This window comes from Melospiza melodia, chromosome Z (genome assembly GCF_035770615.1).
Source record: "Melospiza melodia melodia isolate bMelMel2 chromosome Z, bMelMel2.pri, whole genome shotgun sequence".
Lineage (NCBI taxonomy): Eukaryota > Metazoa > Chordata > Aves > Passeriformes > Passerellidae > Melospiza > Melospiza melodia.
In genome coordinates this window covers 34,925,641-34,946,746 of record NC_086226.1, presented here as the reverse complement: position 1 = coordinate 34,946,746, position 21,106 = coordinate 34,925,641, and the positions used below count along the sequence as shown (strand labels likewise).

The window sequence follows — 21,106 nt, the reverse complement described above, 5'->3', positions numbered from 1 at the left end:
CGCCGACAAAAGCGCTGAGGCGGGGCCTGGGGCGGCGGGGGCGTGGCTTGGGGCGGCGGGGGCGGGGCTGTCGGAGCGCGCAGCCCGCTGACGTCAGGCGGCGGCTGCCCGCGCGCAGGGCGGTGTGGCGCGCGGGGCGGTGTGCCGCGCTTCCCTGAGACGTTCCCGCGGCGGGGCATCACGGCGGACGCGCGTGGGGCTCGCGTCAGAACATAGCGCTAAATATATGAGAAAGTCAAGCAAAAAGTACAGAAAGGATTAAAAAAATGAGTGTACTTTATTGGCGTGGCAGCGGCTGGGAATGACTGCACCCTTACTGTGACTCCAGGCCACGAGCGGGCGGGCGCTTTGTGCGGAGTCAGGGGGTTAAAGAGCCGCGTTTTCTTATCGGCAGAAACTTATGAGGATCGCCGTGCAAAATCCTTCTTTCCTTCCTTTCCTTCCTTTCCTTCCTTTCCTTCCTTTCCTTCCCCGTTTCCTTCCTTTCCTTCCTCCTTTCCTTCCTTCCTCCCTTCTTTCCTTTATTGTATTTTTTTCTTCCTCTAGCCCTTTTTTTCTCTCCCTCTCCCCTTCTCATTCATCTCGCATTTTCTCTTTTCCTTTTCATCCTGCCCATTTATCAAAAACCCACTGCCGCCTGCTTACGGACTAGCTCGGGGTACTTAACACACTCATTTTTAGGCCGTGTGTCATTTACTAATAAACCTTGGAAAGCTTTTGTGGACGCGCTGACACCCGCCGCCCCTGCAGCCCACGGTCACTTAGGGCTCACGGCTGCTCCCATTCCCCGAAGGGTGGGACGGGCCGGCCGTTCCCGGGAGGATCGAGCGCTCGCGGTCCGCCAGCCCGCCAGGGGGCGCTGCCCCGCCCGCCGGCCGCACGCGGAGCCGCTCGCCAGCTGCGGTGCCGCGCGGCGCGTGGGGAGCGGGGCTGCAGCGAGCCGAGCCGGACTGGAACGAGCCGAGCGGGACCGAGGTGAGACAAGCGGGGCCGGAGCGAGCCGAGCCGGACCGGACCGACCGGGCCTGAAGGGAGCCGAGCGGAGCTGCCGCCATGCCCAAGGCGAGGGCCGGGAAGCGGCCGGAGCGCCGGGAGGGCCGCGCCGGCGGTGAGTGTGGAGCGGAGCGGGCGGGCGGCGGGCGGGATCCCGGGAGCCGAGGCCGGGCCGGCGCTCGCACCCGAGCCGGGGCTGGCGGGGTGCCGGCGGATCGCGGCTGCCCACGGTAACACAGCAGTCTCTTCCCCAGGCATCCTGTTCAACACCGGGGCCGGGCAGCACATCCTGAAGAACCCGCTCGTGGTGAACAGCATCATCGACAAGGTGGGCGCGGCGGGCCCGGGAGCCGGGGCTGGCGGGACGGCCGGGCCAGGCGCCGCGCCGGGTGCCGCCTGTCGGAGCGTGCGGTGGCCTTGGCCCTCGTCTGTCCTTTACGTGCGTGCTCGCTGGTTGCTCACGCGTGGCCAGCCAGCGCCAGGACATTCCTGGTCTCCCCGTTTCCCACTCCTTCCTTCCTAAACGACTCTCGTGCTCCCTGGAATACTCAGTTCCAACTTTTTACTGTGTCAAAGGCGCTTACTTTCATTCTAAAGTCAAATGATTGAACGAAATTGGTGCTGTGGAAGCACTCGTAATGCTGTTTGTCCTTAGGCTGCCCTGCGCCGCACGGATGTCATTCTGGAGGTGGGCCCGGGAACTGGAAACCTGACAGTAAAGATGCTGGAGAAAGTCAAAAAAGTAAGTGCAAATTCTCTCACTTCCGAAGCTCTGACTGTGCCGTGGCTTAGACTACAACAAACAGAACAGTCTTCATAGGCGTGATGAACATAAGTAGAATTACTCCATTGATATTTTTCTTAACATATGAATAATTCCAATGGGTTTTTAGCTGATCACATAAATTTTGTGTGGTTTTATCCATTGCTGTTGTCCATTTATGTGGAAAAGCTTGCTTGTATTTGGAGAGGGTAGAAGGTGCATAGCCTAATAGGGACTTTGAAAGGATTCTTTAAACCCACAGCAACAGATACAGGTTTGGGGTTTTTATGAATAAATTCCAGTTAGGAGATGCATGGAGTTGCAAATATATACTTTTTTTTCAGGTTATAGCATGTGAAATTGACCCTAGACTTGTTGGTGAGCTTCAGAAGAGAGTCCAGGGCACGTAAGTATCAATTATGGAAACAGGGAGCACTTAAAGTAGCGGAGCTACTTTGGTACAAATTTTGGCAACACTGCTTTTCTGAGGATAACCACAATGTATCTTTTCCCCCAGGTGTCTAGCAAACAAACTTGAAATCAAGGTTGGAGATGTCTTGAAAACAGATTTACCATTCTTTGATGCATGTGTGGCTAACCTGCCTTACCAGGTATGGGACAAACAACATAGCATACAACAACATTAAAAAAATTATTTTTAAATGCTGATTTCCCAGGAATTATACTAACATTATTAATTCTTTTTTTCTCAGATTTCTTCACCTTTTGTTTTCAAGTTACTGCTTCATAGACCTTTTTTCAGGTATGTGGAAGAATAGAGCTCTGTATTACTTGGGAGGAAGAAAAATAGTTTTAAAAGTATTTTCAAGTCCATTATGATTTTAGTTCCTAAGATACAAGTTTGATGGATCAGAGCTGCAGTAAAATTTTTCTGTGATACATAGTCTGACAGTGCCTGGAAATTAAGTTTATGTTGATGTATTGAGCATGAGGAGAAAATTTAAACTTGGCAACAGTGAGTGCCCAGCAGATAAAAACAGGAGTTACATCTCCTTAGTATTATAACTATTCCAGGGATAAGCAGGGCATGATAGCATTTCAAATACCTTCCTGTCTAAGTTAGGCTGGAAAGGGTAGAATCAATGCCAAGTCACTTTCTTGTTGTCTGATCTAAAAGTGTAACTGCTCTGTCTGTGTGTCAGTCATCAATGATGTCTCTCAAAGGAACATTGGTAACGTTATTGGTCAATTTTGGAAAGCTTGAATTTGAAGGACTCAGCAGAGAGTTACTCTAAATGATTCATTACAGTCAGGCAACTGTGACACTAGATTGTCTCTTTGATCCTGATCCATTTAGCAGTATAAATAATCAAATTATGCAATAGCTTTAAGGAGACTTGGATGGCTTCACCAAGTTCTGTGATGGGTTTTGGTTTTTTTTCAACACACCAATCAAGGCAGAGTTGTTTATTATGAACGTTTACTCTTCTAAGTGCTGAGGCAAATTGTGTGTTTTCCAAGTGTGTTAGTTGGCTTCTGACATAAAAATTGAATACTTGGAATTGATTTTTTCATTTCTGTTATTCTCAGGTGTGCAATCCTTATGTTTCAAAGGGAGTTTGCACTTCGATTGGTTGCCAAACCAGGAAGCAAACTGTACTGCAGACTCTCTATTAACACTCAGCTATTGGCTCGAGTGGACCATCTAATGAAGGTACGTCACTCTGCCTTTGGGTAACTCAGCTATCAAACATAAGAGAAGAGTGTTGCAAGGGATGTGAGGAGTTTGTTGCTTATTCACATAGCTGCTTGACTGCTCTTATCTAACAGCATAATGTTAGATAACATGTTATCTAACAGGTTGGAAAGAACAACTTCAAGCCTCCTCCCAAAGTCGAATCCAGTGTTGTCAGAATAGAGCCAAAGAACCCACCACCACCTATCAACTTCCAGGTGAGCAGTGTATACTCAATGTAACATATTAGTGATAATTTCCTACTTCTTCCCACTGACTATTCAATTCCATGTGCTGATTCTAGTACAAACTACCAGCTACTCATTGGAGTTTCCAAAATGCTTATTTCTCTGTTGATCAGGCTTGTGTTACAACATTAACAGAACATGCCACCATCTTGGGGGCAGCTTTGTGTACAGTATCTCTCATAAGACCAAGGTCAGTTGGAGAACTGTTAGTAATAATGTCCCTTTTATCGTGGTTTACGTCTCCCCGAGATGTTTCTGGCTGATAATTTTGCAGGTTTTGATCAAAGGAATTTATGAGATTTGTCTTCAGACAAGTGTGTGTAATCTCAGAAGACAAATGTTACAGAAGAGTATTCTTAATTTGTAAAACACTTCAAGACCATTTCAGCCTTCCCCAAGGTTAGCCAGGTTTTCTTCAAATATCTGCCTTCTCTGCTCGTAATAGCACTAGGCATGAACAAGTACAGTTCAAAGGGTTTTGGGGGCAAAGTATTTTCTCCTCCATTTGTATTGCTTTGTCACAAGATACAGCTGGTTTTCTGTTGTTTAGAAGGACATGTCCATGAAGGATATTCCTTTGTGTTCAGTATTGTTCTGAAATTCTCGGTAGTGACTGTTTTTGTTTGTCGTAGCTTATGTTACTTTCTAAAATTCTGAAATTTTCATTTTCAGGAGTGGGATGGTCTGGTAAGGATAGCCTTTGTTAGGAAAAACAAGACACTCTCTGCAGCATTTAAGTAAGTAACTTCTGTCAGAGAACCTGTTAACCATTTCTTTTGTGCAAATGCATAGCAGTGTTACATAGTCAGTAATAAACCATGGTGGAAGATTTATACTGATGTCACAAGCTTTTTCTTTTAGAAGAAAACTAGGCAGGTTTTTATAAAGAACAATTCTGCATAATCGTTACAGTTTTTTATAGTAGAGTGAATTGTGAGTGAACACAACCAATTGAGTGAATAATAGTCACAGTTCAGTTTTCATGCTAAACATGTATTTCTTTCAGATCAAGTGCTGTAGAGCAGTTGCTGGATCATAATTACCGAGTTCATTGTTCCTTACATAATACAGTAAGTTCCTTCCTAATCTCTTCTGCTTCTGTGTTCTGTGGCCTACATACTGACTTTTATAAGAGTAAAAAATTAACATTGAAAAGCTTAATGTATCAAAGTTTTTCCAAAAGAGTTTAAAGGTTGGAAGAACTTGCCTCTTTTTGTAGAGAAAAATCTAAAAGGGTAATTAAATCATAGTAAAAAAGCTTAAAATTAAGTATATTGTCCATATATGTATGTCTCAAGGTCTTTTACTAATTTAATAAAACATTTCTTGTCTGCTTTTCAATACTGTTGTGATTCATATATAATGAATGAACTGAGATACAAAAATTCAGATTCAACAGAATAATACAATAATCCATAATAGAAAAAATATAACTTACATTTTTTCTCTTGAAACAAGAACTGTTCTAAGAACAGGAAATAATTAATTATTTAAATGAACCTTTTCCTGTGTTTTGAGTAGAAAATCATTTCTATCCCATTTTTCATTGACAGGAAATTCCTGAGAACTTCAAAATTGCAGAGAAAATACAGACAGTCCTAAAAGATACAGGTTACTCTGAAAAACGAGCCCGTTCAATGGATATAGATGATTTCATTCGGTATTCTTTTTTTTTCTCTTTATGCCTTCCTTTTAAGCTTCTTGAAATTCTATCTGCATCTGTAGCTGTGTAGCACAGATTAGTATTGGGTTGCCCAGGAATAGTAGGGTTTCCCTCATAGTACCAGACACTCCTTGCTTCCAGTCCTGAACCTGAGCAAACATTTAAGGCCTACTTATATATTTCAAATGCTGTTTATAATATTGAGAGCAACTAGGTAAGGATCCCTGTTTCAGGTGTTTCTGTACTAGACCCTTCTGTGTCTCCTTTAAGAATGGCCATAGTGTAAACTGGTTATTAAAATTTTTCTAGAGCCCCACATGGCCTTTCTCTGCCTTGACGATTAGGCCGTAGTCTATAGCATAATCTTAAATATGAATGATTAACTGCTGTATTCCGCTCTTACCTCGGGTGGCATTGTGAATCCTGTTGTAATTCAAGACAAAAGTTCCTATCTGCTTCTCATTTGGAGAGCTAAGACAGGTAATGATCTCTGAAAAAACATAGTGAACTTGGTAGGATCCGACATAAGTAACTTCCTTGAGAATAAACCTGCATCTCTAAAATGGCAAATTTGCTAATAACTTCTAGTTTCAGATTTGTTAAAATTCTTTTTTTGCAGTTGATCATTGATGGCTGCTTTCATGCTATTTTCTATCCACATCTTAAAAATGCCTCAACCTGAAGTTTTAATTGCTAGAGGTATAATACACATATTTCAATCTTTCAGATTGCTACATGGCTTCAATTCAGAAGGCATTCATTTTTCATAGATACTCCTAGAAGAATGAAAGATGCTGTATTTTTTCACCAAAGTTTTACCCAAGCCAGCGTGAGTGCAATGGTACAAGCTCCTCATAAAAGCAATGAACAGAATACAGCGGTATGCTTGGACTCAGAATGTTAGATGTGATTTTATCGCAGACAATAGGCAAGGAGCTGCTGCTCTGTCTTTTAAAAGCAGCAAATTCTTTCAGAGCTGAAGCGAGGTGCTGGACTGCCTCATGACTGTGTTTTCCTATATATATATATATATCCTAAAACATGGACTGATGATAATTGAAATCTGTTCTCCAGTGATGGACTTCACCTCAGTATATTCATGTACAGTACTCAACAGTACAACCCATAATGGGTCTGGACAACAAAAAAAAAGTTGTAGCAATTCCTTTTTTGGTATTCATTTGTGTGTTTGTTATTAAGTGTATTTAAACACTTCCTTCTGATTTGAGATGCCTGTCTCTCTCATCCCTCTGGTAACTAACAAGCCTGTTAAAAATCTGCTTCTCTTAGAGAACCCCAGTGAGTGTTTCTCAGAAAACAAAAGAATTTACCTTGTGGGCTTGATATCCTTTACATTATTGCCTTTACCCTCTCCTCCACTGTTGGAACTGGAAAAAAAACTACCAGTGGGCCAGGGCTCAAGACAGACAGCAGGATGGGTTTTTTGTTAACTAAATTCAACTATTTTTTAAGGTAACTCCTTCACTGTTAATGCAGGAAAAAGTTTTAGCACAGACCATAGCTTTCAGTGAGATTTAGAGCAATGCATGCAAATTAGCAAAACCTCCTCTAAGAAAAGCTTATATTTATACACATCATTACATTATTAAGGTTGGAAAAGATGTCCTGAGTCCAGCTAGCAGCGCCATTGACATCCCAATGGCTTTTAAAAGTAATTGATTCAGAAGCATGTATAGAAAGAGGCATGCTGAAGCATCGACTTAAAATACTGAATTGCACATTTATTCACAATTTAATAATTCAGTAATTCTAGTGCTGCTTCACTTCACGCAGTGAAGTGAGCCAAATGATGAGTTAGGTAGACAGCCACAAAGAATACCAGCCTTACCAATTTTTCTTTATTCTAACTGCTTCAGTATCAGGTGTAGATCTGACTTATAGCAGGCTCTGGCACAAAGACTGAGAGTAGACAGTTGCAGCTAGCATGTGCTACTTGACAGGACACATGTAATTTACAGGGCTTTGTAAAAACGTGCTGAAAACTGACTGTCCTTTTTGTCCTTGTGGGACCCACAGTAAGCCATAGCCTGGCTGTGGTGCTAGGCTTGCATGGACAGATATATGGAAGCTACTGTTACTCCTGTGGGATGTCTCAGTCTTCAGAAGTTTCTGAGCAAGTGAGAATTGTCCAGAGCAGCTTGTGAGAAAACCTCTGATACTATATTATAGCCTGTCCTATCACCTGCCAACAGAACCTATTGCCTTCTGTTCCATTGTTTTTTTTTTCTTTTAGCTGTGATGGGTGATGATCTTAAAAAAATGTTCAGAAAGAGGTGTGATGTTTTTGTAAGATCTGCTGCAAAATTAAAGTCAGGACAATGGTCTGGTGAACTTCCTTCCATATAACAAACTTGTATGAAAGAGTTGGCTTTATTTTGAAATGAGAGGCCTTTTCAAAAATCTAACTGATCTACTTACAAATTGAAACCCTTCCCAAAGCATAACAGAAATTCTCAGATGTAATTCATTTAATAGCTTAATTTATTAAACACATTATGTAAAATCTACATTGTTTCAGTTTTCATGTTTACACACAAGAGGATTTTTCATTTTTAACCATGATGCGACAAGAGCTTCCCATAGCCTACCTTTCTATGGGAGATACAAACATTAAACACTACAAGAAGTTCTGGCTCATTTAAGTCTCTTCATTGCCTTCCCTTTATTCCCCCCCTCCAGGCCTGGCACAAACAAACAGGCTTGTATTCCAAAAGTAGTTTTTAAACATCCCCAAAGGAAATTCTGCTGAGACAAACTCCTGGAAAGGGGGAGAACTCCTAGAGAGATCTACAGTTCTTACATGAAAGGTCAATCTTTTTTGCATACTGACTTGCAAAAATAACTTGAGTGCCACCACCTAAAAAGTGCTGATACACATGGCGCCATTTGTGAGAATTCATGTATTTGTGGGATTTCTATTAGCGCTAGGTAGAGGTATTGTGCAAAATCGTCAAATGATGCAATTTCACCCCACTTTTCAGCTGCTGGCACTGTACAAAGGGAAAAATAGGTATTAGCTACTTCTTAAAGCAACAGAACTACTCAAGCTACCTGCAAACTACGGTTAATGTACATGTAACTTTGTCATGCATCAAAATCCAAGTTTTTAAAACAGTATGTGAAAGGCCAGTATGGATGTATTTATCCCCAAAGTTTGATAGTTAACTTATCCATACATAGCATTATCACACCATACCACATATCATATTATCTGCATTATCCTAAGATACAACTCTCCTCAGTACTTAAAACATTACCCTTTAATATACATCAACTAATTTATATTTTTGTGGGTTTTTGTTGATTTGTTGGTTTTTTTGGTTTTTTTTAATTGTTACAGATAAAATGTTAAAATTATATAACCATTCTTAATGGTATTCAAATAAAACAAAGATTCCAGATTTTCACACTAAAAATGGAATGTCCAGCTGTTCGTCTACTCTTAACAGCCTGCAGTTCCTCTTAAAATGATATGGCACATCCTGTGAAATGAAACTATCCACCAAAAAATAAGTCTTCTTGAAACACACACACACTAAAGTAATTTATATTGACAAATAAGGAATGTATTTTTTAAGGCTGTGCTTCAGAAAGAGGATATTTAGGGTTAAGTAGCCTTCATCAAGGCACAGAATGGGAAGAGTTAAGCACAGCTGTTTGTGGAAGAGAAGTTACGTTAAACCACTAGTGAGGTGTGCATGCACGCCACAATTTTAAACTGCACAGCTGGTCTTTGTCATAAAACTGAACATGGTCAGAAGGAAGTGCTGTGACTTTTTAATGGCCACAGTTTTACTTTATTAAAAATATGGCAAGTATTTCCAAACATTTCACTATTTGAATAAATGAAATATTTAAACAAAGTGCTTCACAGATCTGAACCCTGCAGGTTGTGCTGTCTGGTCTAGAAGCATTTTGTAGACATCAGGAGCATTTCACATAAAACTGAAAATGTCATTCAGGTGAATAAGAAACAGGAAATTTCCACAAACATTGCTAACATTTTTACGCTTTCAAGTAGTTGAGTTCTCTCGGTCACTAGGTTTTGTAACAAATGTGTGCTACAGCAGTACAGGTTCCTTTAGCAGCAGAGGCCCTTTTCAAAGGGCACGCGGTCTTTTCGGGTTGATCTGTTTACTGGCCTGCTCCTCTTCTTGTAGAGCTGCCCGGAAAGATTTCACTTTGTCTTTAAGGAAAAAAACCAGAAGGATGAGAACTGATGTGCCTGTGCTCAACAGATCTTGAAACTAAGCCCTGATCCTCCAGCTCTAACAAACAACAAATTCCTCCACAAAAATAGCTGACTACAAACTACCAGGGGATTGAGCTATGCTTGCAGTCAAAACCATACAAACAAGTTGCTTAGCAACTGTCTTCTTGCATACTACCCCTGTCTCTAGGCAGGATAGGTTTGTAAACTGCGTGATTGTATTCCCAGCATGTGAACTTTTCATACTTCCATTCTCCTTCTATCTTAGAGAGTCTAGGGAGGTATATACTACCGCTATCCTGTTCCTTCCCAGCACCTTCCAAACCACTTTTAGGGACATACAAAATCATATTTAGAGTACAGTCTGCCATTTCTAGTACATTCCAAAACCCAGAATAGTAAATTATAGTTCCCTCTGTTTTCTTATGAATGTGAAAAACATTTGTGAATAAGTTTTGGAACTTACTCATTGTAAATAGTAAAATGCACTGTTCACTAGTTTCATTGTAATTCAGTAAAAGTGGGAGAAACTTAAGGAAGTGTAGCATCCTTGTTTTTCTATTCCTATCCCTTCTATTCCCCAGTAATATGCCCAAGAATGGAAAGAAGGAAACCGAAATGATGGCAGTAATATGTCATCATATTGCACAGTGACAGAAGTAAAGGCTGAACAATTGCACAGTGACCATTACGTGCCATGAGCACAACATAGACAATACCAAGAGAGCATTTTTAACGTTATACACATTTTCTCTTGTGAAACTACAGTTATATTAAGCTGGTTGTAAAGATGCAAGATCTCTTAGCATTTTACCTCCAGCAGGCTTATCAAAAACAGTATCTGCTACGTTTTTGAAGAACAGGTAGTCATCTAAACTGCATTTTTTCACTGCTGGTGTCTCAAAAGCCATCACCCATAAAAAACAAAAGGAAACTCTAATTCCTAGCAAAAGTGTAACTAGCATGCTTAGGAGGCAAGCAGGCCACGTCTGATCTGCTTGTATTCCAAGCAGATACTCAGACTGAGTAAAAAGTGAGATTTTAACTTAATAGTTTTTTAACATAGATAAGAAAACTGCTCCATGAGTCCCCCAACCCACCCCTGAGCTTCTGCCAGTAGAGCAGTATGTCTCCTGGAGTCTAAACAGTTAACAAAAAATGAAAAGGAAAATTAATCTCCAGGATATAACCAACTGAGAAGCTCATTTTGGAAGACAAGAGTTAATTTTGGGCACTAAATTAGCTGCAGTTTGTTTTTCAACAAACATGAGCTGACAAAATTCAAACAAAGGCTGTTAGAAAAAAAAAACCAAAAAAAATACTCAGAGCTTGATGGCACTCTTAAGCAGTCTTAAAAATGGCAGCAGGCTCCCTGCTACACTACACAACATCAGGGACTGGGAGTTCCTACTGCTTTTTCCTCATTGCATGGCCTTCTGTTCTTTTGCATACAGTTGGTTTGGATTTTCTTACTTTCCTTTAGTGTTTTTGAAAAAAAGAAAAGTTGCAAGACTCAGTTTGTACTTCCTGGAGGTAAAGCATAGACTCCTTCTTTACATTAGGATGAACTGATCCTAGATGTGAACTTGTTCTTAGACTGCAGAAGAAATGCTCCTTCCACTGAAGGCCAGCATAAGCAGGGAAAAAAGACCCTAGAATATAACCACTTTTTATTTCCTCCCTGTTTTGACTGCAAGTCTCCATGGCATATGCTAATAATGTACAGAGAAATGATTAAAAGCAACTTACCTCTAAGTTCAGTCAGAATATCAATTTTTTGCTCTAGAATTGCTTCAAGTTGGGTAGCGTAAGAATCCACATCATAGTCTACTTCTTCTGTCATCTCAAGAAGCAGTTTTTCAACTTCCAACCATCTAATGGATTCCTAGATAAAAGTTTAAAAATACAACAAAATACATCAGCAACATGTCAAGACCAAGAGCTGATTAAGACTTTTTCACACAATTAGCAGACATTGTACATCCTAGCAACCTCAGTAAACCAGATTTCAATCCAAAAAAGAAACCTTATTACTAATGCAGCAAAATGGCATTTTTTTACATTATTTTTTCATTTCAGTGTCACATCATCACAGGCAAACCCCAGCTACCCAGTTGTCTTCAAATTCAGAACATTAGATGGTCGTAAAGATGAGAAATTTAGGGAACAGAACTTTGTCATGTTTGTCTCCCCTTAGACAAGAAGTCAGGCTCCAAGTTTGAGCTGCTTACCACTATATAGTCACGGAGTCATTATTACATTCAAGGAGCCAAGATAATTCTGCCCTGTTTTGAGAGAAGCTGTATAAAAGGATACCTATTTTAAACTCACTATTATATGATCTAAATCCACATACAGGAATACAATAAAGGTTGGTTAAAGAAGCTTATCTTTGCACTCTGAGCATTACAAAAAAATAAGAGGGGGGAAAAAAAGCTTGCAGCAAAGAAGACTGCAGCCAGGAGTTTAAATGTTATAGAACCATGCAGAATTGTGATCAGAAGAACTGAGCCCATTGGAAATGCTTTGGTTTAAAATAAAAAAGAAAGCAGCTGACAGTTCTAGGCATACTAGAAAGCTTGGTTTGACATATTAGGATGAAGTCCTTCCCTCTGTGCTCCATAGCCCAAGCAAAACTGAAAATGTAGTCAAAACCCCTTGTCTGTTTTTTGGCTTTCAGAAGAGATGGAGCTTACACTGGGGTAAGATTCATCTCACCTAACATAACCTTGTACATTGAAGACAAAGACTCCTGAACACATAGAGCACTCTGAGTTGCACTGGTGTATTTTAGCCATTTTTGTTAGGAAAGGATGTTGTGTATCAGCTGCTTTCAGGAGAACATTGACAGAAGATGCCTAGTACAGCTGTGGATTTTGTATCAGTGCAGTCCAACTACACACACAGCATAAACAAGCCATGCTATGAATGAAGGGACCTTAGGCTTGGACACATTTCCTCCCAGAGACTGCCAGAAGGAGCAATAATCTCCAGCAGAAGGCCAGATGGACACACAGAGGCAATTACATCTTAAACTAATTCAGTTTGTCTCTCCAGAAGCCGCATTAGGACATAGCCTCAGCATATGACACATGACTTTCACACTTCCGTATGTTTTACTTCAGGGCTAAGGTTCCATAATAACTAGACCTCTGCATCCGCTGTAAGATGTTTTATTTAGCATCTTGCTTTATTGTGAATGTTCCACTAAGCTAGATACCTAGGCTGAGGAGATAATTTGTATTCCCTACAGGTTTGATAGTCTACTGTTCTCTAGGAACAGATTTGCCAAACAGACAGCTTGCCTAAAGGCTTTATGGTTACGAACAGAAGCAATCCACATTTCCTTCTGAAAATAAGTAACTTATTGCCATGATTTTGTGAGTGTAAAAGGTTCCATAACACTGACCAGTTCAACATGGGAAGTATGGCTTCCAAAGACCCTGACTAACAGTGAGTGAAATATTTATGTACCTGTAACATGGAATCAAATAGGCAGTTTGAAATACATGTCCCTCTTCTGATCTCAGAGGGAGATGTCACAAAAGAATACTCAGATTCAGACACCATACTTGAAGGAAGACGACCAAACAGAAATGACACCAACAGACACATAACTATTAATTACCAGGCCAGCAAAGGAAAATTTTACTAATTTCTGGAATGACACAGAAATCATAGGGACAAAGACTGGGTGTTACAGAATCTGTTCCTGTTTGTTTGATACAATCAGCTTAACATAATAAATCAGTTTAGGTATCTTTGACAGACAGAATGACTACGGATCAGATGCTCCTCCATCTTCAAGAGTATGCACTTTCATTAGGAAAACCTGGATTCCCGAATTACGATAAAACAAAGTGGAGGTCCATCTTTTACCTGGAACACAGTCCTGTGGTCTTCTACTACTTGCTCTTCCATTTCTACCATTTGTGACACAGCTTCATGGAAACTAAACAACTGTGGAGAAACTTCTTCTTCCTAAAAACAGCAGTTAACCTTGTTAGCCTGAAAAGAACTGTGGCTACAGAAAAATGTTGAATGTGATCCATTTCATCACAGAACGTGAAAAAAAATACGCAGAAGGCAAAACTGTCACAAATAGAATTTACTAGAATAGAATATTCCTAAGAAGTATTAAGAAAATCTCCAGGAATGAACAGAAGGGGCAATAAATTCAAAATATTTACAGAATTAAATTTAATTAATATTCACCAAAAATTTCCAGTCACTAATACTAGCAAATACCAGTAATCAGATTATTCCACATAAAAATAACAAGTTAAAATAATGGGAATAAGAAGTCTCAAGGGAAAAATTATAATTCTTAACAGATTTTAATGCCCACAGAAATCTTTGGGTTTCTGTCAGGGCTTTTTGTTGTGCATGCTGCAACAGACAGGAAAAAACTTTCCAAAAAAAGAGAACAGCAACATTCAACACATTCCAGGAAATCAAAATTAAATTAAACCTTTGGGAAAAAAAGTTAAATAAATGGAAAGGGAGAAATCTAAAATGTACCTACGGACTAATAAATTAAAAGAAGGCACACATGGATTTACAAACTGAAGCCTTCTAAAGAAGGCTTCTTTAGAAATGAATAGTCAGCAATAGAAAAGTACTGTAGGCTGAAATTAATGTTTAGCAAGACATGTGCTATGAACAAGAGATATGATGGGATATCTGGTTGTAAGGAACATCCAATAGGAAGCTCTAGGAATCACTACTATGTTCTTATGAAACAGAGTCCTGGAAAAAAATGTAATTTACTAAAGTGAGACATACCACAGATATCGCAAAGAGATGACTGACCAAACTGAGAGTCTTGTGAGAAATGTTAGGATTGTAAGGATTTTTCCTTTCTATTTCTCATGGGCATTTTCACAAATAGAGTTTTAATCCCTTTTGAAATTTAAGGACCAAGACTAAAGCTGATAATCAGCAATGAGGGAGAATGCCCTTCAGAAGACATCTCTCAGCTCCCTACTCTTCCAGCCCAGGGAGACATACTGGGAACATCATGTGGCTGTCATCCCAAACAGTTTATTGGGGTTTCACCCTAGGAAAACCAGGATGGGTAGCCAGATTTCCACATGCAGGGAAAGGCAAACTCAACTGAAATGAGGTTTGCATGCAGGGAAAATAATGCTCAAAACCAGAAAGGGTTAAATAAAACAGGTGAGTTTTAGGATACTTCCAACTGCCTAAAAAATGTGATGCTATTGTGGAAAAAATACATGACAGACATTAAAAGCCCTAGGCAGCAGGGAAGATAAAGAAACCATTCAAGAAACATTGTCTTTGTAAGGAAATGAGTGTAATACCATAAACAGAAAAGGTGAAGAGGTATGCTGTATGGGTTTAAGATCTTACTAACAGGCTATCGATCTGGATTTGTTCTGCCCACTGTATGTCATCATCTCTTTCCATATAATTCTGTAGACCACTCACATTTTGTTCACAAAGCAGTTTGAGATCATCCCTCTGAGGAGAGCTTCCCACACCCCACTGTGTCTCCAAGTCATCCATCTGATTGGGAGTATGGTGTATAATGGAACGGATATCTCCTGCAGCACTAGGATCAACTGTCAGCTCCTTCACCCTATGGGCAGAAAATGTTCCATTTGAAAATTAGTGACCTCCTGTGCAAAAGAGTCACAACCAAAAGTAAAGCTCTACAGGTTTATGCACAATCAGTTCATTTAATAAGGAAGATGGTGATGTCAGCTTCACAAATTTAATGTACTTTCAGTGACAAAAAGATGTTAGTCCAGTTCCTAAAAGGCACGGACGCTTGCATTTTTATTACTTGCATGTGGATTAAAGTAAATCTAGCAAGAAGTATTTTCTGATTGAAATCTTACTATTTGTTAACAGTTATAAGGGCAAAAATTTCAAACCCCTCAACATTAACTCAATGGGTGATATTTCAAAGAGAAGGACATTTAGCACCCTAGAACTGACAATATTTCTTTTTCTTTTTATATACAGCTGCACTTTAAAAAAGTTAGTCAGCTCTGCACTAGCTGTTATAAGCAAATGAACCAAGAAATTCTGAAGAAAATAATAACTTGCAACCAAGCATTTCAGAGAATAAATAGATCCTTTCACTAATTTCCAAGGTGAAAATATTTTAATAAAATGTTAGGCTCTCACAGCATGTAAGTAGTTTAAAGACTGACCATGATTCTGTCAAAAAAAAGCTTATTTAAAATCAAATTTATAAAAGATGCATGGAAGTCTGTGAGCAAGGTTTAGAAAATATTCTCAATTTCTTTTATGGGAAAAATGTTCTTTCAACTAGCATTTATTTACTACAATATAAAATATTTTTCATTTATCTTCAGAGTGCTGAAAAGCTTTAATAACATACATATACATATATTTAAGAAAATTTTCCCTTTCAGAGATATTCAAGTTACCCTAAACACAGAATTGTTAGATTTGGTCCATTAAATGTACAAAGGTGACATCACCATTACTATTTTTTTAAATGTATGAAGGGAACTAGCAAGCCTGGATACAGAATGTGGATGTTTAAGGAGGGTAAACAAAATACTGGGAAGATGATTGCATATCATGCAGAACCATCACCTGCCAAACCAAAATTAAAACAAAGTATGTGTGACTCAAGGCAAGGGGACTAATGAAAGGTTGGTCTGTAAAATTACATAGCCAAAAAGAAAACTTAAAAATAAAGTTCCATGTATAGAATGAAGTCGACCTGGTGTTTGAAGGAGAAAAGTCGTCATACTCATAGGAAGGAGAGAGATCAGAGCGACTGCCACTACCCTGTGAGAAGGGAATGTCCGAAGGACTAATTCCAAATTCCTTTACTCTGCAGCAGCAAAATACAGTGGCAAATTAAAAGAAAATGTTCTCATAAACACAGTTAAAATGACAACTCTTTGTTTAGCATACTTCTTTAATTGTTTAACTACAAAATCATTTTTATAACACAAGTGTTTCAACATCTTTAAACTCTCTGCAAACAGTTCAGATCACTAGCAAAACTGAACAAAACCAGTGCTGCTAATTTGCAGGAGACTATAACAGCAGTGTTTTGAGAAGAGTAATTCCAGATTTCATTTTGTATGGTTAATATGATTTGGTCTACATTCAATATTCCACTAAATCACTCCTTTTAAAATATCAATATACAAAAGTATAAATTCTATTTCACCTCCTGTGGTCACTGTCCACACACTAGTGTCCAGCACCTAAACCTAACTACAATGAATTTTATGTATTTTTAGAAAAATAAATCTATACAAAACACAAGAAGCGACATTACAGTGACTGGTGAATACTCCATAACAAGTCTGTACTGAAACAGTTTCAGTACAACTATTTGGTACACTAGAAAGAGGAGCTTGTTTTGTTTTGCAGTGACTTTTTACAGAGTCACTTCAGTAATCTAAGTTGTATAAGGGATTATAAGGGGTAAAAGTTCCAACAAGTCTTGAATGTGCAAGGTCCTGCATCATGTTACTGTAAGCAGAGGAGTAGATGCCTCATTCTCTTCAGGGAGGAAATGAGACAGGCTGGTCCAAGCCAGGCAGGTTTACTACCAGCTCCATTAACCCAGACACAAAGACATTTGGAGACAGAGGGAAGCAGGCAGTAAGCCTCCCTAGCATGCCTTTGTGCCTTGACAAGCAGAAGAAGTTGTGGTTCAGCCTGACCACTCACTGGGCAAACAGACCCACAGATAGTGGCCGCCTCTTCTGGCAAAGCCAGGGCTTCTGATGGTCCAGAGGCTGTCTGCCATCTCTGTCCTTTGCAGGAAAGCGTGGGGCATCTCTGAGTCACAGGTCTGGCTGCAGGGACACACAGGACCTGACTGCACCATCTCCACAGACTTTAAACACAGGAGAACTGCAGCAGGTGAGGGCTCCATTCACACACTCACTGGAGAGAGTTGAACACTTTTTTACAGCAGTACAGGTCTCCAGTGATGCATCTGCCTCTGGAGGTGCTAATTTCTCCACAGCAATCATAAAGTCTGCTGGATTTTCTGCCTTTTTAAGCCTTTACTTAGTGTTCTCAGATATTTGCTTGAATTTGGGAAGCATGAAATTTTATATGTATATAAAATACAGACTGGCAACTGCACACAATTCCACAAAAGGGGTGGGGAAAAGAAATCACATCACAGAAAGGTATTTAGCCAACACTCCAGGGAATCTTCATGAACACCAACTATCCCTAATGCAAAAGATGGTCTTTCAAAGGGCAAAACTAATAGTAGGATATCCTACATAACTTGCAATCCACATTAGCCATCTCTAGCTAATGGCATACATTCAGTTTTAGTAGATTCTTTTGTAGTGGTTGTACAAAGTGACAATTTAAATTGAATATGAGCCTGGATCAGTAAATTGGTTTTAATTTTATTAAGAAACACAACTACCACTGAATTCTTCAAGTAGCTAAAATAATCATACATCATGGAACAGCACTATTTCAAATGTCAGTCATCAACAGCCAGTACAGTTTTAAGAAATAATGTTTTTCATACCTATTTGCGTATCTCAATGTATTTAGAGTGTTTTCACATGATGCCATCCCTGGAGAAATCGTAGCAATCTGGAGAAAACAAGCCACACATTAGCAAATCACTTTATACAGACGAAAGGGTAGATAAATTTAAATGTATATATTATTTCATCTCCAGCTTCATTTCTGATCTTCTACAAAAAATGTCTGCTATGTACAGCTGTCCTTATACAACGACATCTCAGGGACACACTAGATGTCTAGTGAAAGCTTCAATTTAATTTTTTTAACCCTACAAGGAACATCAAGAATTCATAGAAATTCAATTTTTTTTCCCCCAACCATCTTTGTAACATACTGTGCAAATGTGAAATTGTAACTTTAAAAACACACTCCTCAAAAAAGAAAATAGGCAACTGAGTAGACCTTAAGTCTAATATAGCCTACAAACAATTATCACATTATTTTTTTATGTATTCTTTGAGCCTCTCCTCTGTTCAAGGAGATTCTATGCTGATTTTGGCCACATCAGAAATGAACTTGATAGTAGTAAAGATAAGCTTAACTATTTTCCTAAGTAGAGATATATTTTTTCTCAATTAGAAACTATCTGTAAACAGTACTTGATGGCAAATCTTTCATGACCTATCTGGAATGTAAAGGTCTTTCTTTTTCCAGTTAAATTAACTACCCTGAAGATAGCACCATCTTAAATTAACTACCCTTGAAGATAGCACCTGAAATCAGCAAAAATTAAAACTGTGATTAGGAAAAGTGGGATCATTATTTCTCCTAGTTTCTCTCAGTAGTCCAATTTTTCCACCCACTTTCTTCCCTAAGCAGTCATAAAGGCTCTGCCCAGAACAAATACTTCTATGATCCTACACACTAACGTTTTTGTGCCATCATAGACTCAGGAGACTGAAACTGATGGTGATTAAATAGTCCCTGTCTTCTCTTTCATCCTGCTGCTGACAGTTCTATATAAAAGCAGAGGTAGTCATGACAAGAGGAATTTCTCCTTCTGGAGAGAAAGGAAAACCATATGGTGGAAGTGATCATACAGATCTAAGTCTAAAACTCTAATACTGGTATACATCAATTACGAAGGAAAACAACAAGCTTAAATTTGAGATCACACAGCTGCATGTCTCTTGTTCTGTGTGCTAATTAACAAAAATCTAAAATTTCCTAAAACACCTCCAAACTGAAATAATGTGAAAAATGCATACATCTCTTCCACCAGTTTCATGTTCAGAGCATGCCACAGACAGTGGCATTTAGATAGATGGTATTTGGCTTCCCAAGTCATTGTTACACGTGATACAGCCTAGGGACAACTGAACTATCCTGACAATTGGAAGTGCTGAATTAATTCCATGTTTTCCTTTGCTTTGTCTTTGTGGCTTTGGCTTTACCTATTTACTACCACTGCTGCAACACTAGGAGACTACTCCAACACTTAAAGTGAATAAGGTACAGCTGCTGACCATTGTAGATGCCTTGGTCTGTGTGAATACCCTGTTCAGGACACATGAACTTGCGCACAAGTCTTGTGTATGACCTCTCCTCAGGCCCCAACAAAGCCAGTCCAGGCAGGATAGGAGGACTCAGACCTCTCTGTTGCTCACTTTCTTGTTCCTAATTTCAAATGATGATGGAACAAGCTACACTACTTAGGGACAGGAGCATCTTTAAGATCTGCAATAATCATTCTTCCTATTTTGAACTAATAGGCCTACGCTGCTTGTAAGCCATCACAATGCGATCAATGGCCCTGCTGGGACATGGAAGTCTGCAGATTCCCACTCCCACACTGGAGGGTTGAGGGGTCTGACCACTTCAGCTGTGACTGCAGCACACAAAGGATGTAACATGTCCAGGAGCAGCACTGGTTAAAAAAATGAGACTATTTTATGTAGTCACACTGCAACTCAACTTTCAAATGACAATCCATTATCCTACAACGCAACTCTTCAAAAACTTTAAATGGTTTCTCAAACTATTTTGACAAGAACAGTAAAACTACAATGACTGATAAAATTTAAAAAAATATTTATGCTGATTGTAAGTCTTTGGATTTCTTTTGAAGGAAGCAAATCCTATTTGTAACTCTCCACATTATGAAGTTTCAAAACTTTATGAGCTTTCAAAATATTTTTCTGAACAAATTTGAAAAAACAAAGAGTTTCCAAACCATAGTTTAATATTATATACAGAGAGAATACTCCATCCCTAAAGATGCAACTTTTACAACTGCAACATATCCATTAATAATAAAAGGAAAAATCACATAAAAATGAAGTGTAGAAACCAGCCAATGAGTTTTACTCATATATCCTCCTTACAGATTCATATATCAGAAATCAAATGGAAAACATACAGCAGATATTTTATTATTTCAGGGATCATTTGGTAAGTTAAAAATCACAAGATTTTACTACATCATTTTATATGCATTCCATATTGAAAAGCACCACATAGTTAAAAACGTCTTATTCAAACAGCACATTTGAAGAGTGGACAAAATCTCTCTTGTTGACCTTAGTAATAACCCCCATTGCTGGCTGGGGGTTAAATCATGACAGTATCTTAATATGAAACTCTGCTGATTACATTCTCAATTAAAAAATTCATGTAAACAAACACTAAAACCAGTATGTCACATGTGGTACTACTGTTAAGAAAAATAGCAGAAGAATTAATTTGAAGGCAGTATCTTATCCTCAACGAGGTTTCTTAAGCTTAATTGTGAACTGCAGTTATGTGAATGAGAAAATAAAAAAAAAAATAGTTCAAGCATATTTCCACTTTCAGAGGGGATTATTTTTATTATTTAAGAACTTCCATGAAATAGTCATAAAGGTTAATTATTTGATGTGCAGAGAGTAACTTCCAACAGGCTAATTTTTCAAACCTCCTTCAGCAGTGTGGATACACATGCTAGAATTGCACCATCTAGCTATCTAATCCTGCATGGGGTTCATGAAGTTACAGAGTCACACAATGATTT

At 39.1% G+C, this 21,106-nt stretch overlaps 2 protein-coding genes across 4 annotated transcripts in view; one reads left to right on the top strand and one right to left on the bottom strand.

Moving 5' to 3' along the window:
* Positions 1 to 944: 944 nt before the first annotated feature.
* DIMT1 (DIM1 rRNA methyltransferase and ribosome maturation factor) lies at positions 945 to 7,891 on the top strand. The gene is made up of 12 exons (XM_063180723.1): positions 945 to 1,108; positions 1,248 to 1,321; positions 1,649 to 1,735; positions 2,101 to 2,162; positions 2,274 to 2,367; positions 2,470 to 2,519; positions 3,308 to 3,431; positions 3,578 to 3,670; positions 4,373 to 4,437; positions 4,707 to 4,770; positions 5,254 to 5,360; positions 6,091 to 7,891. Exons 1-12 carry the CDS (start codon positions 1,054 to 1,056, stop codon positions 6,131 to 6,133), a joined length of 918 nt encoding a protein of 305 aa, XP_063036793.1. The 5' UTR covers positions 945 to 1,053; the 3' UTR covers positions 6,134 to 7,891.
* The window catches only part of KIF2A (kinesin family member 2A), a 56,256-nt gene continuing 42,997 nt past the window's right edge, over positions 7,848 to 21,106 (bottom strand). For 2 of the 3 annotated variants that reach the window (XM_063180719.1, XM_063180720.1), the window contains exons 16-21: positions 18,116 to 18,183; positions 16,319 to 16,432; positions 15,046 to 15,196; positions 13,474 to 13,575; positions 11,344 to 11,479; positions 7,848 to 9,570 (exon numbers count right to left, since the gene is read on the bottom strand). In XM_063180719.1, coding sequence (XP_063036789.1) covers positions 9,485 to 9,570; positions 11,344 to 11,479; positions 13,474 to 13,575; positions 15,046 to 15,196; positions 16,319 to 16,432; positions 18,116 to 18,183 — 657 coding nt within the window. In that variant the 3' untranslated portion in view covers positions 7,848 to 9,484. The remainder of the gene's footprint in view (positions 9,571 to 11,343; positions 11,480 to 13,473; positions 13,576 to 15,045; positions 15,197 to 16,318; positions 16,433 to 18,115; positions 18,184 to 21,106) is intronic. The other variant, XM_063180721.1, reaches the window with a different exon arrangement.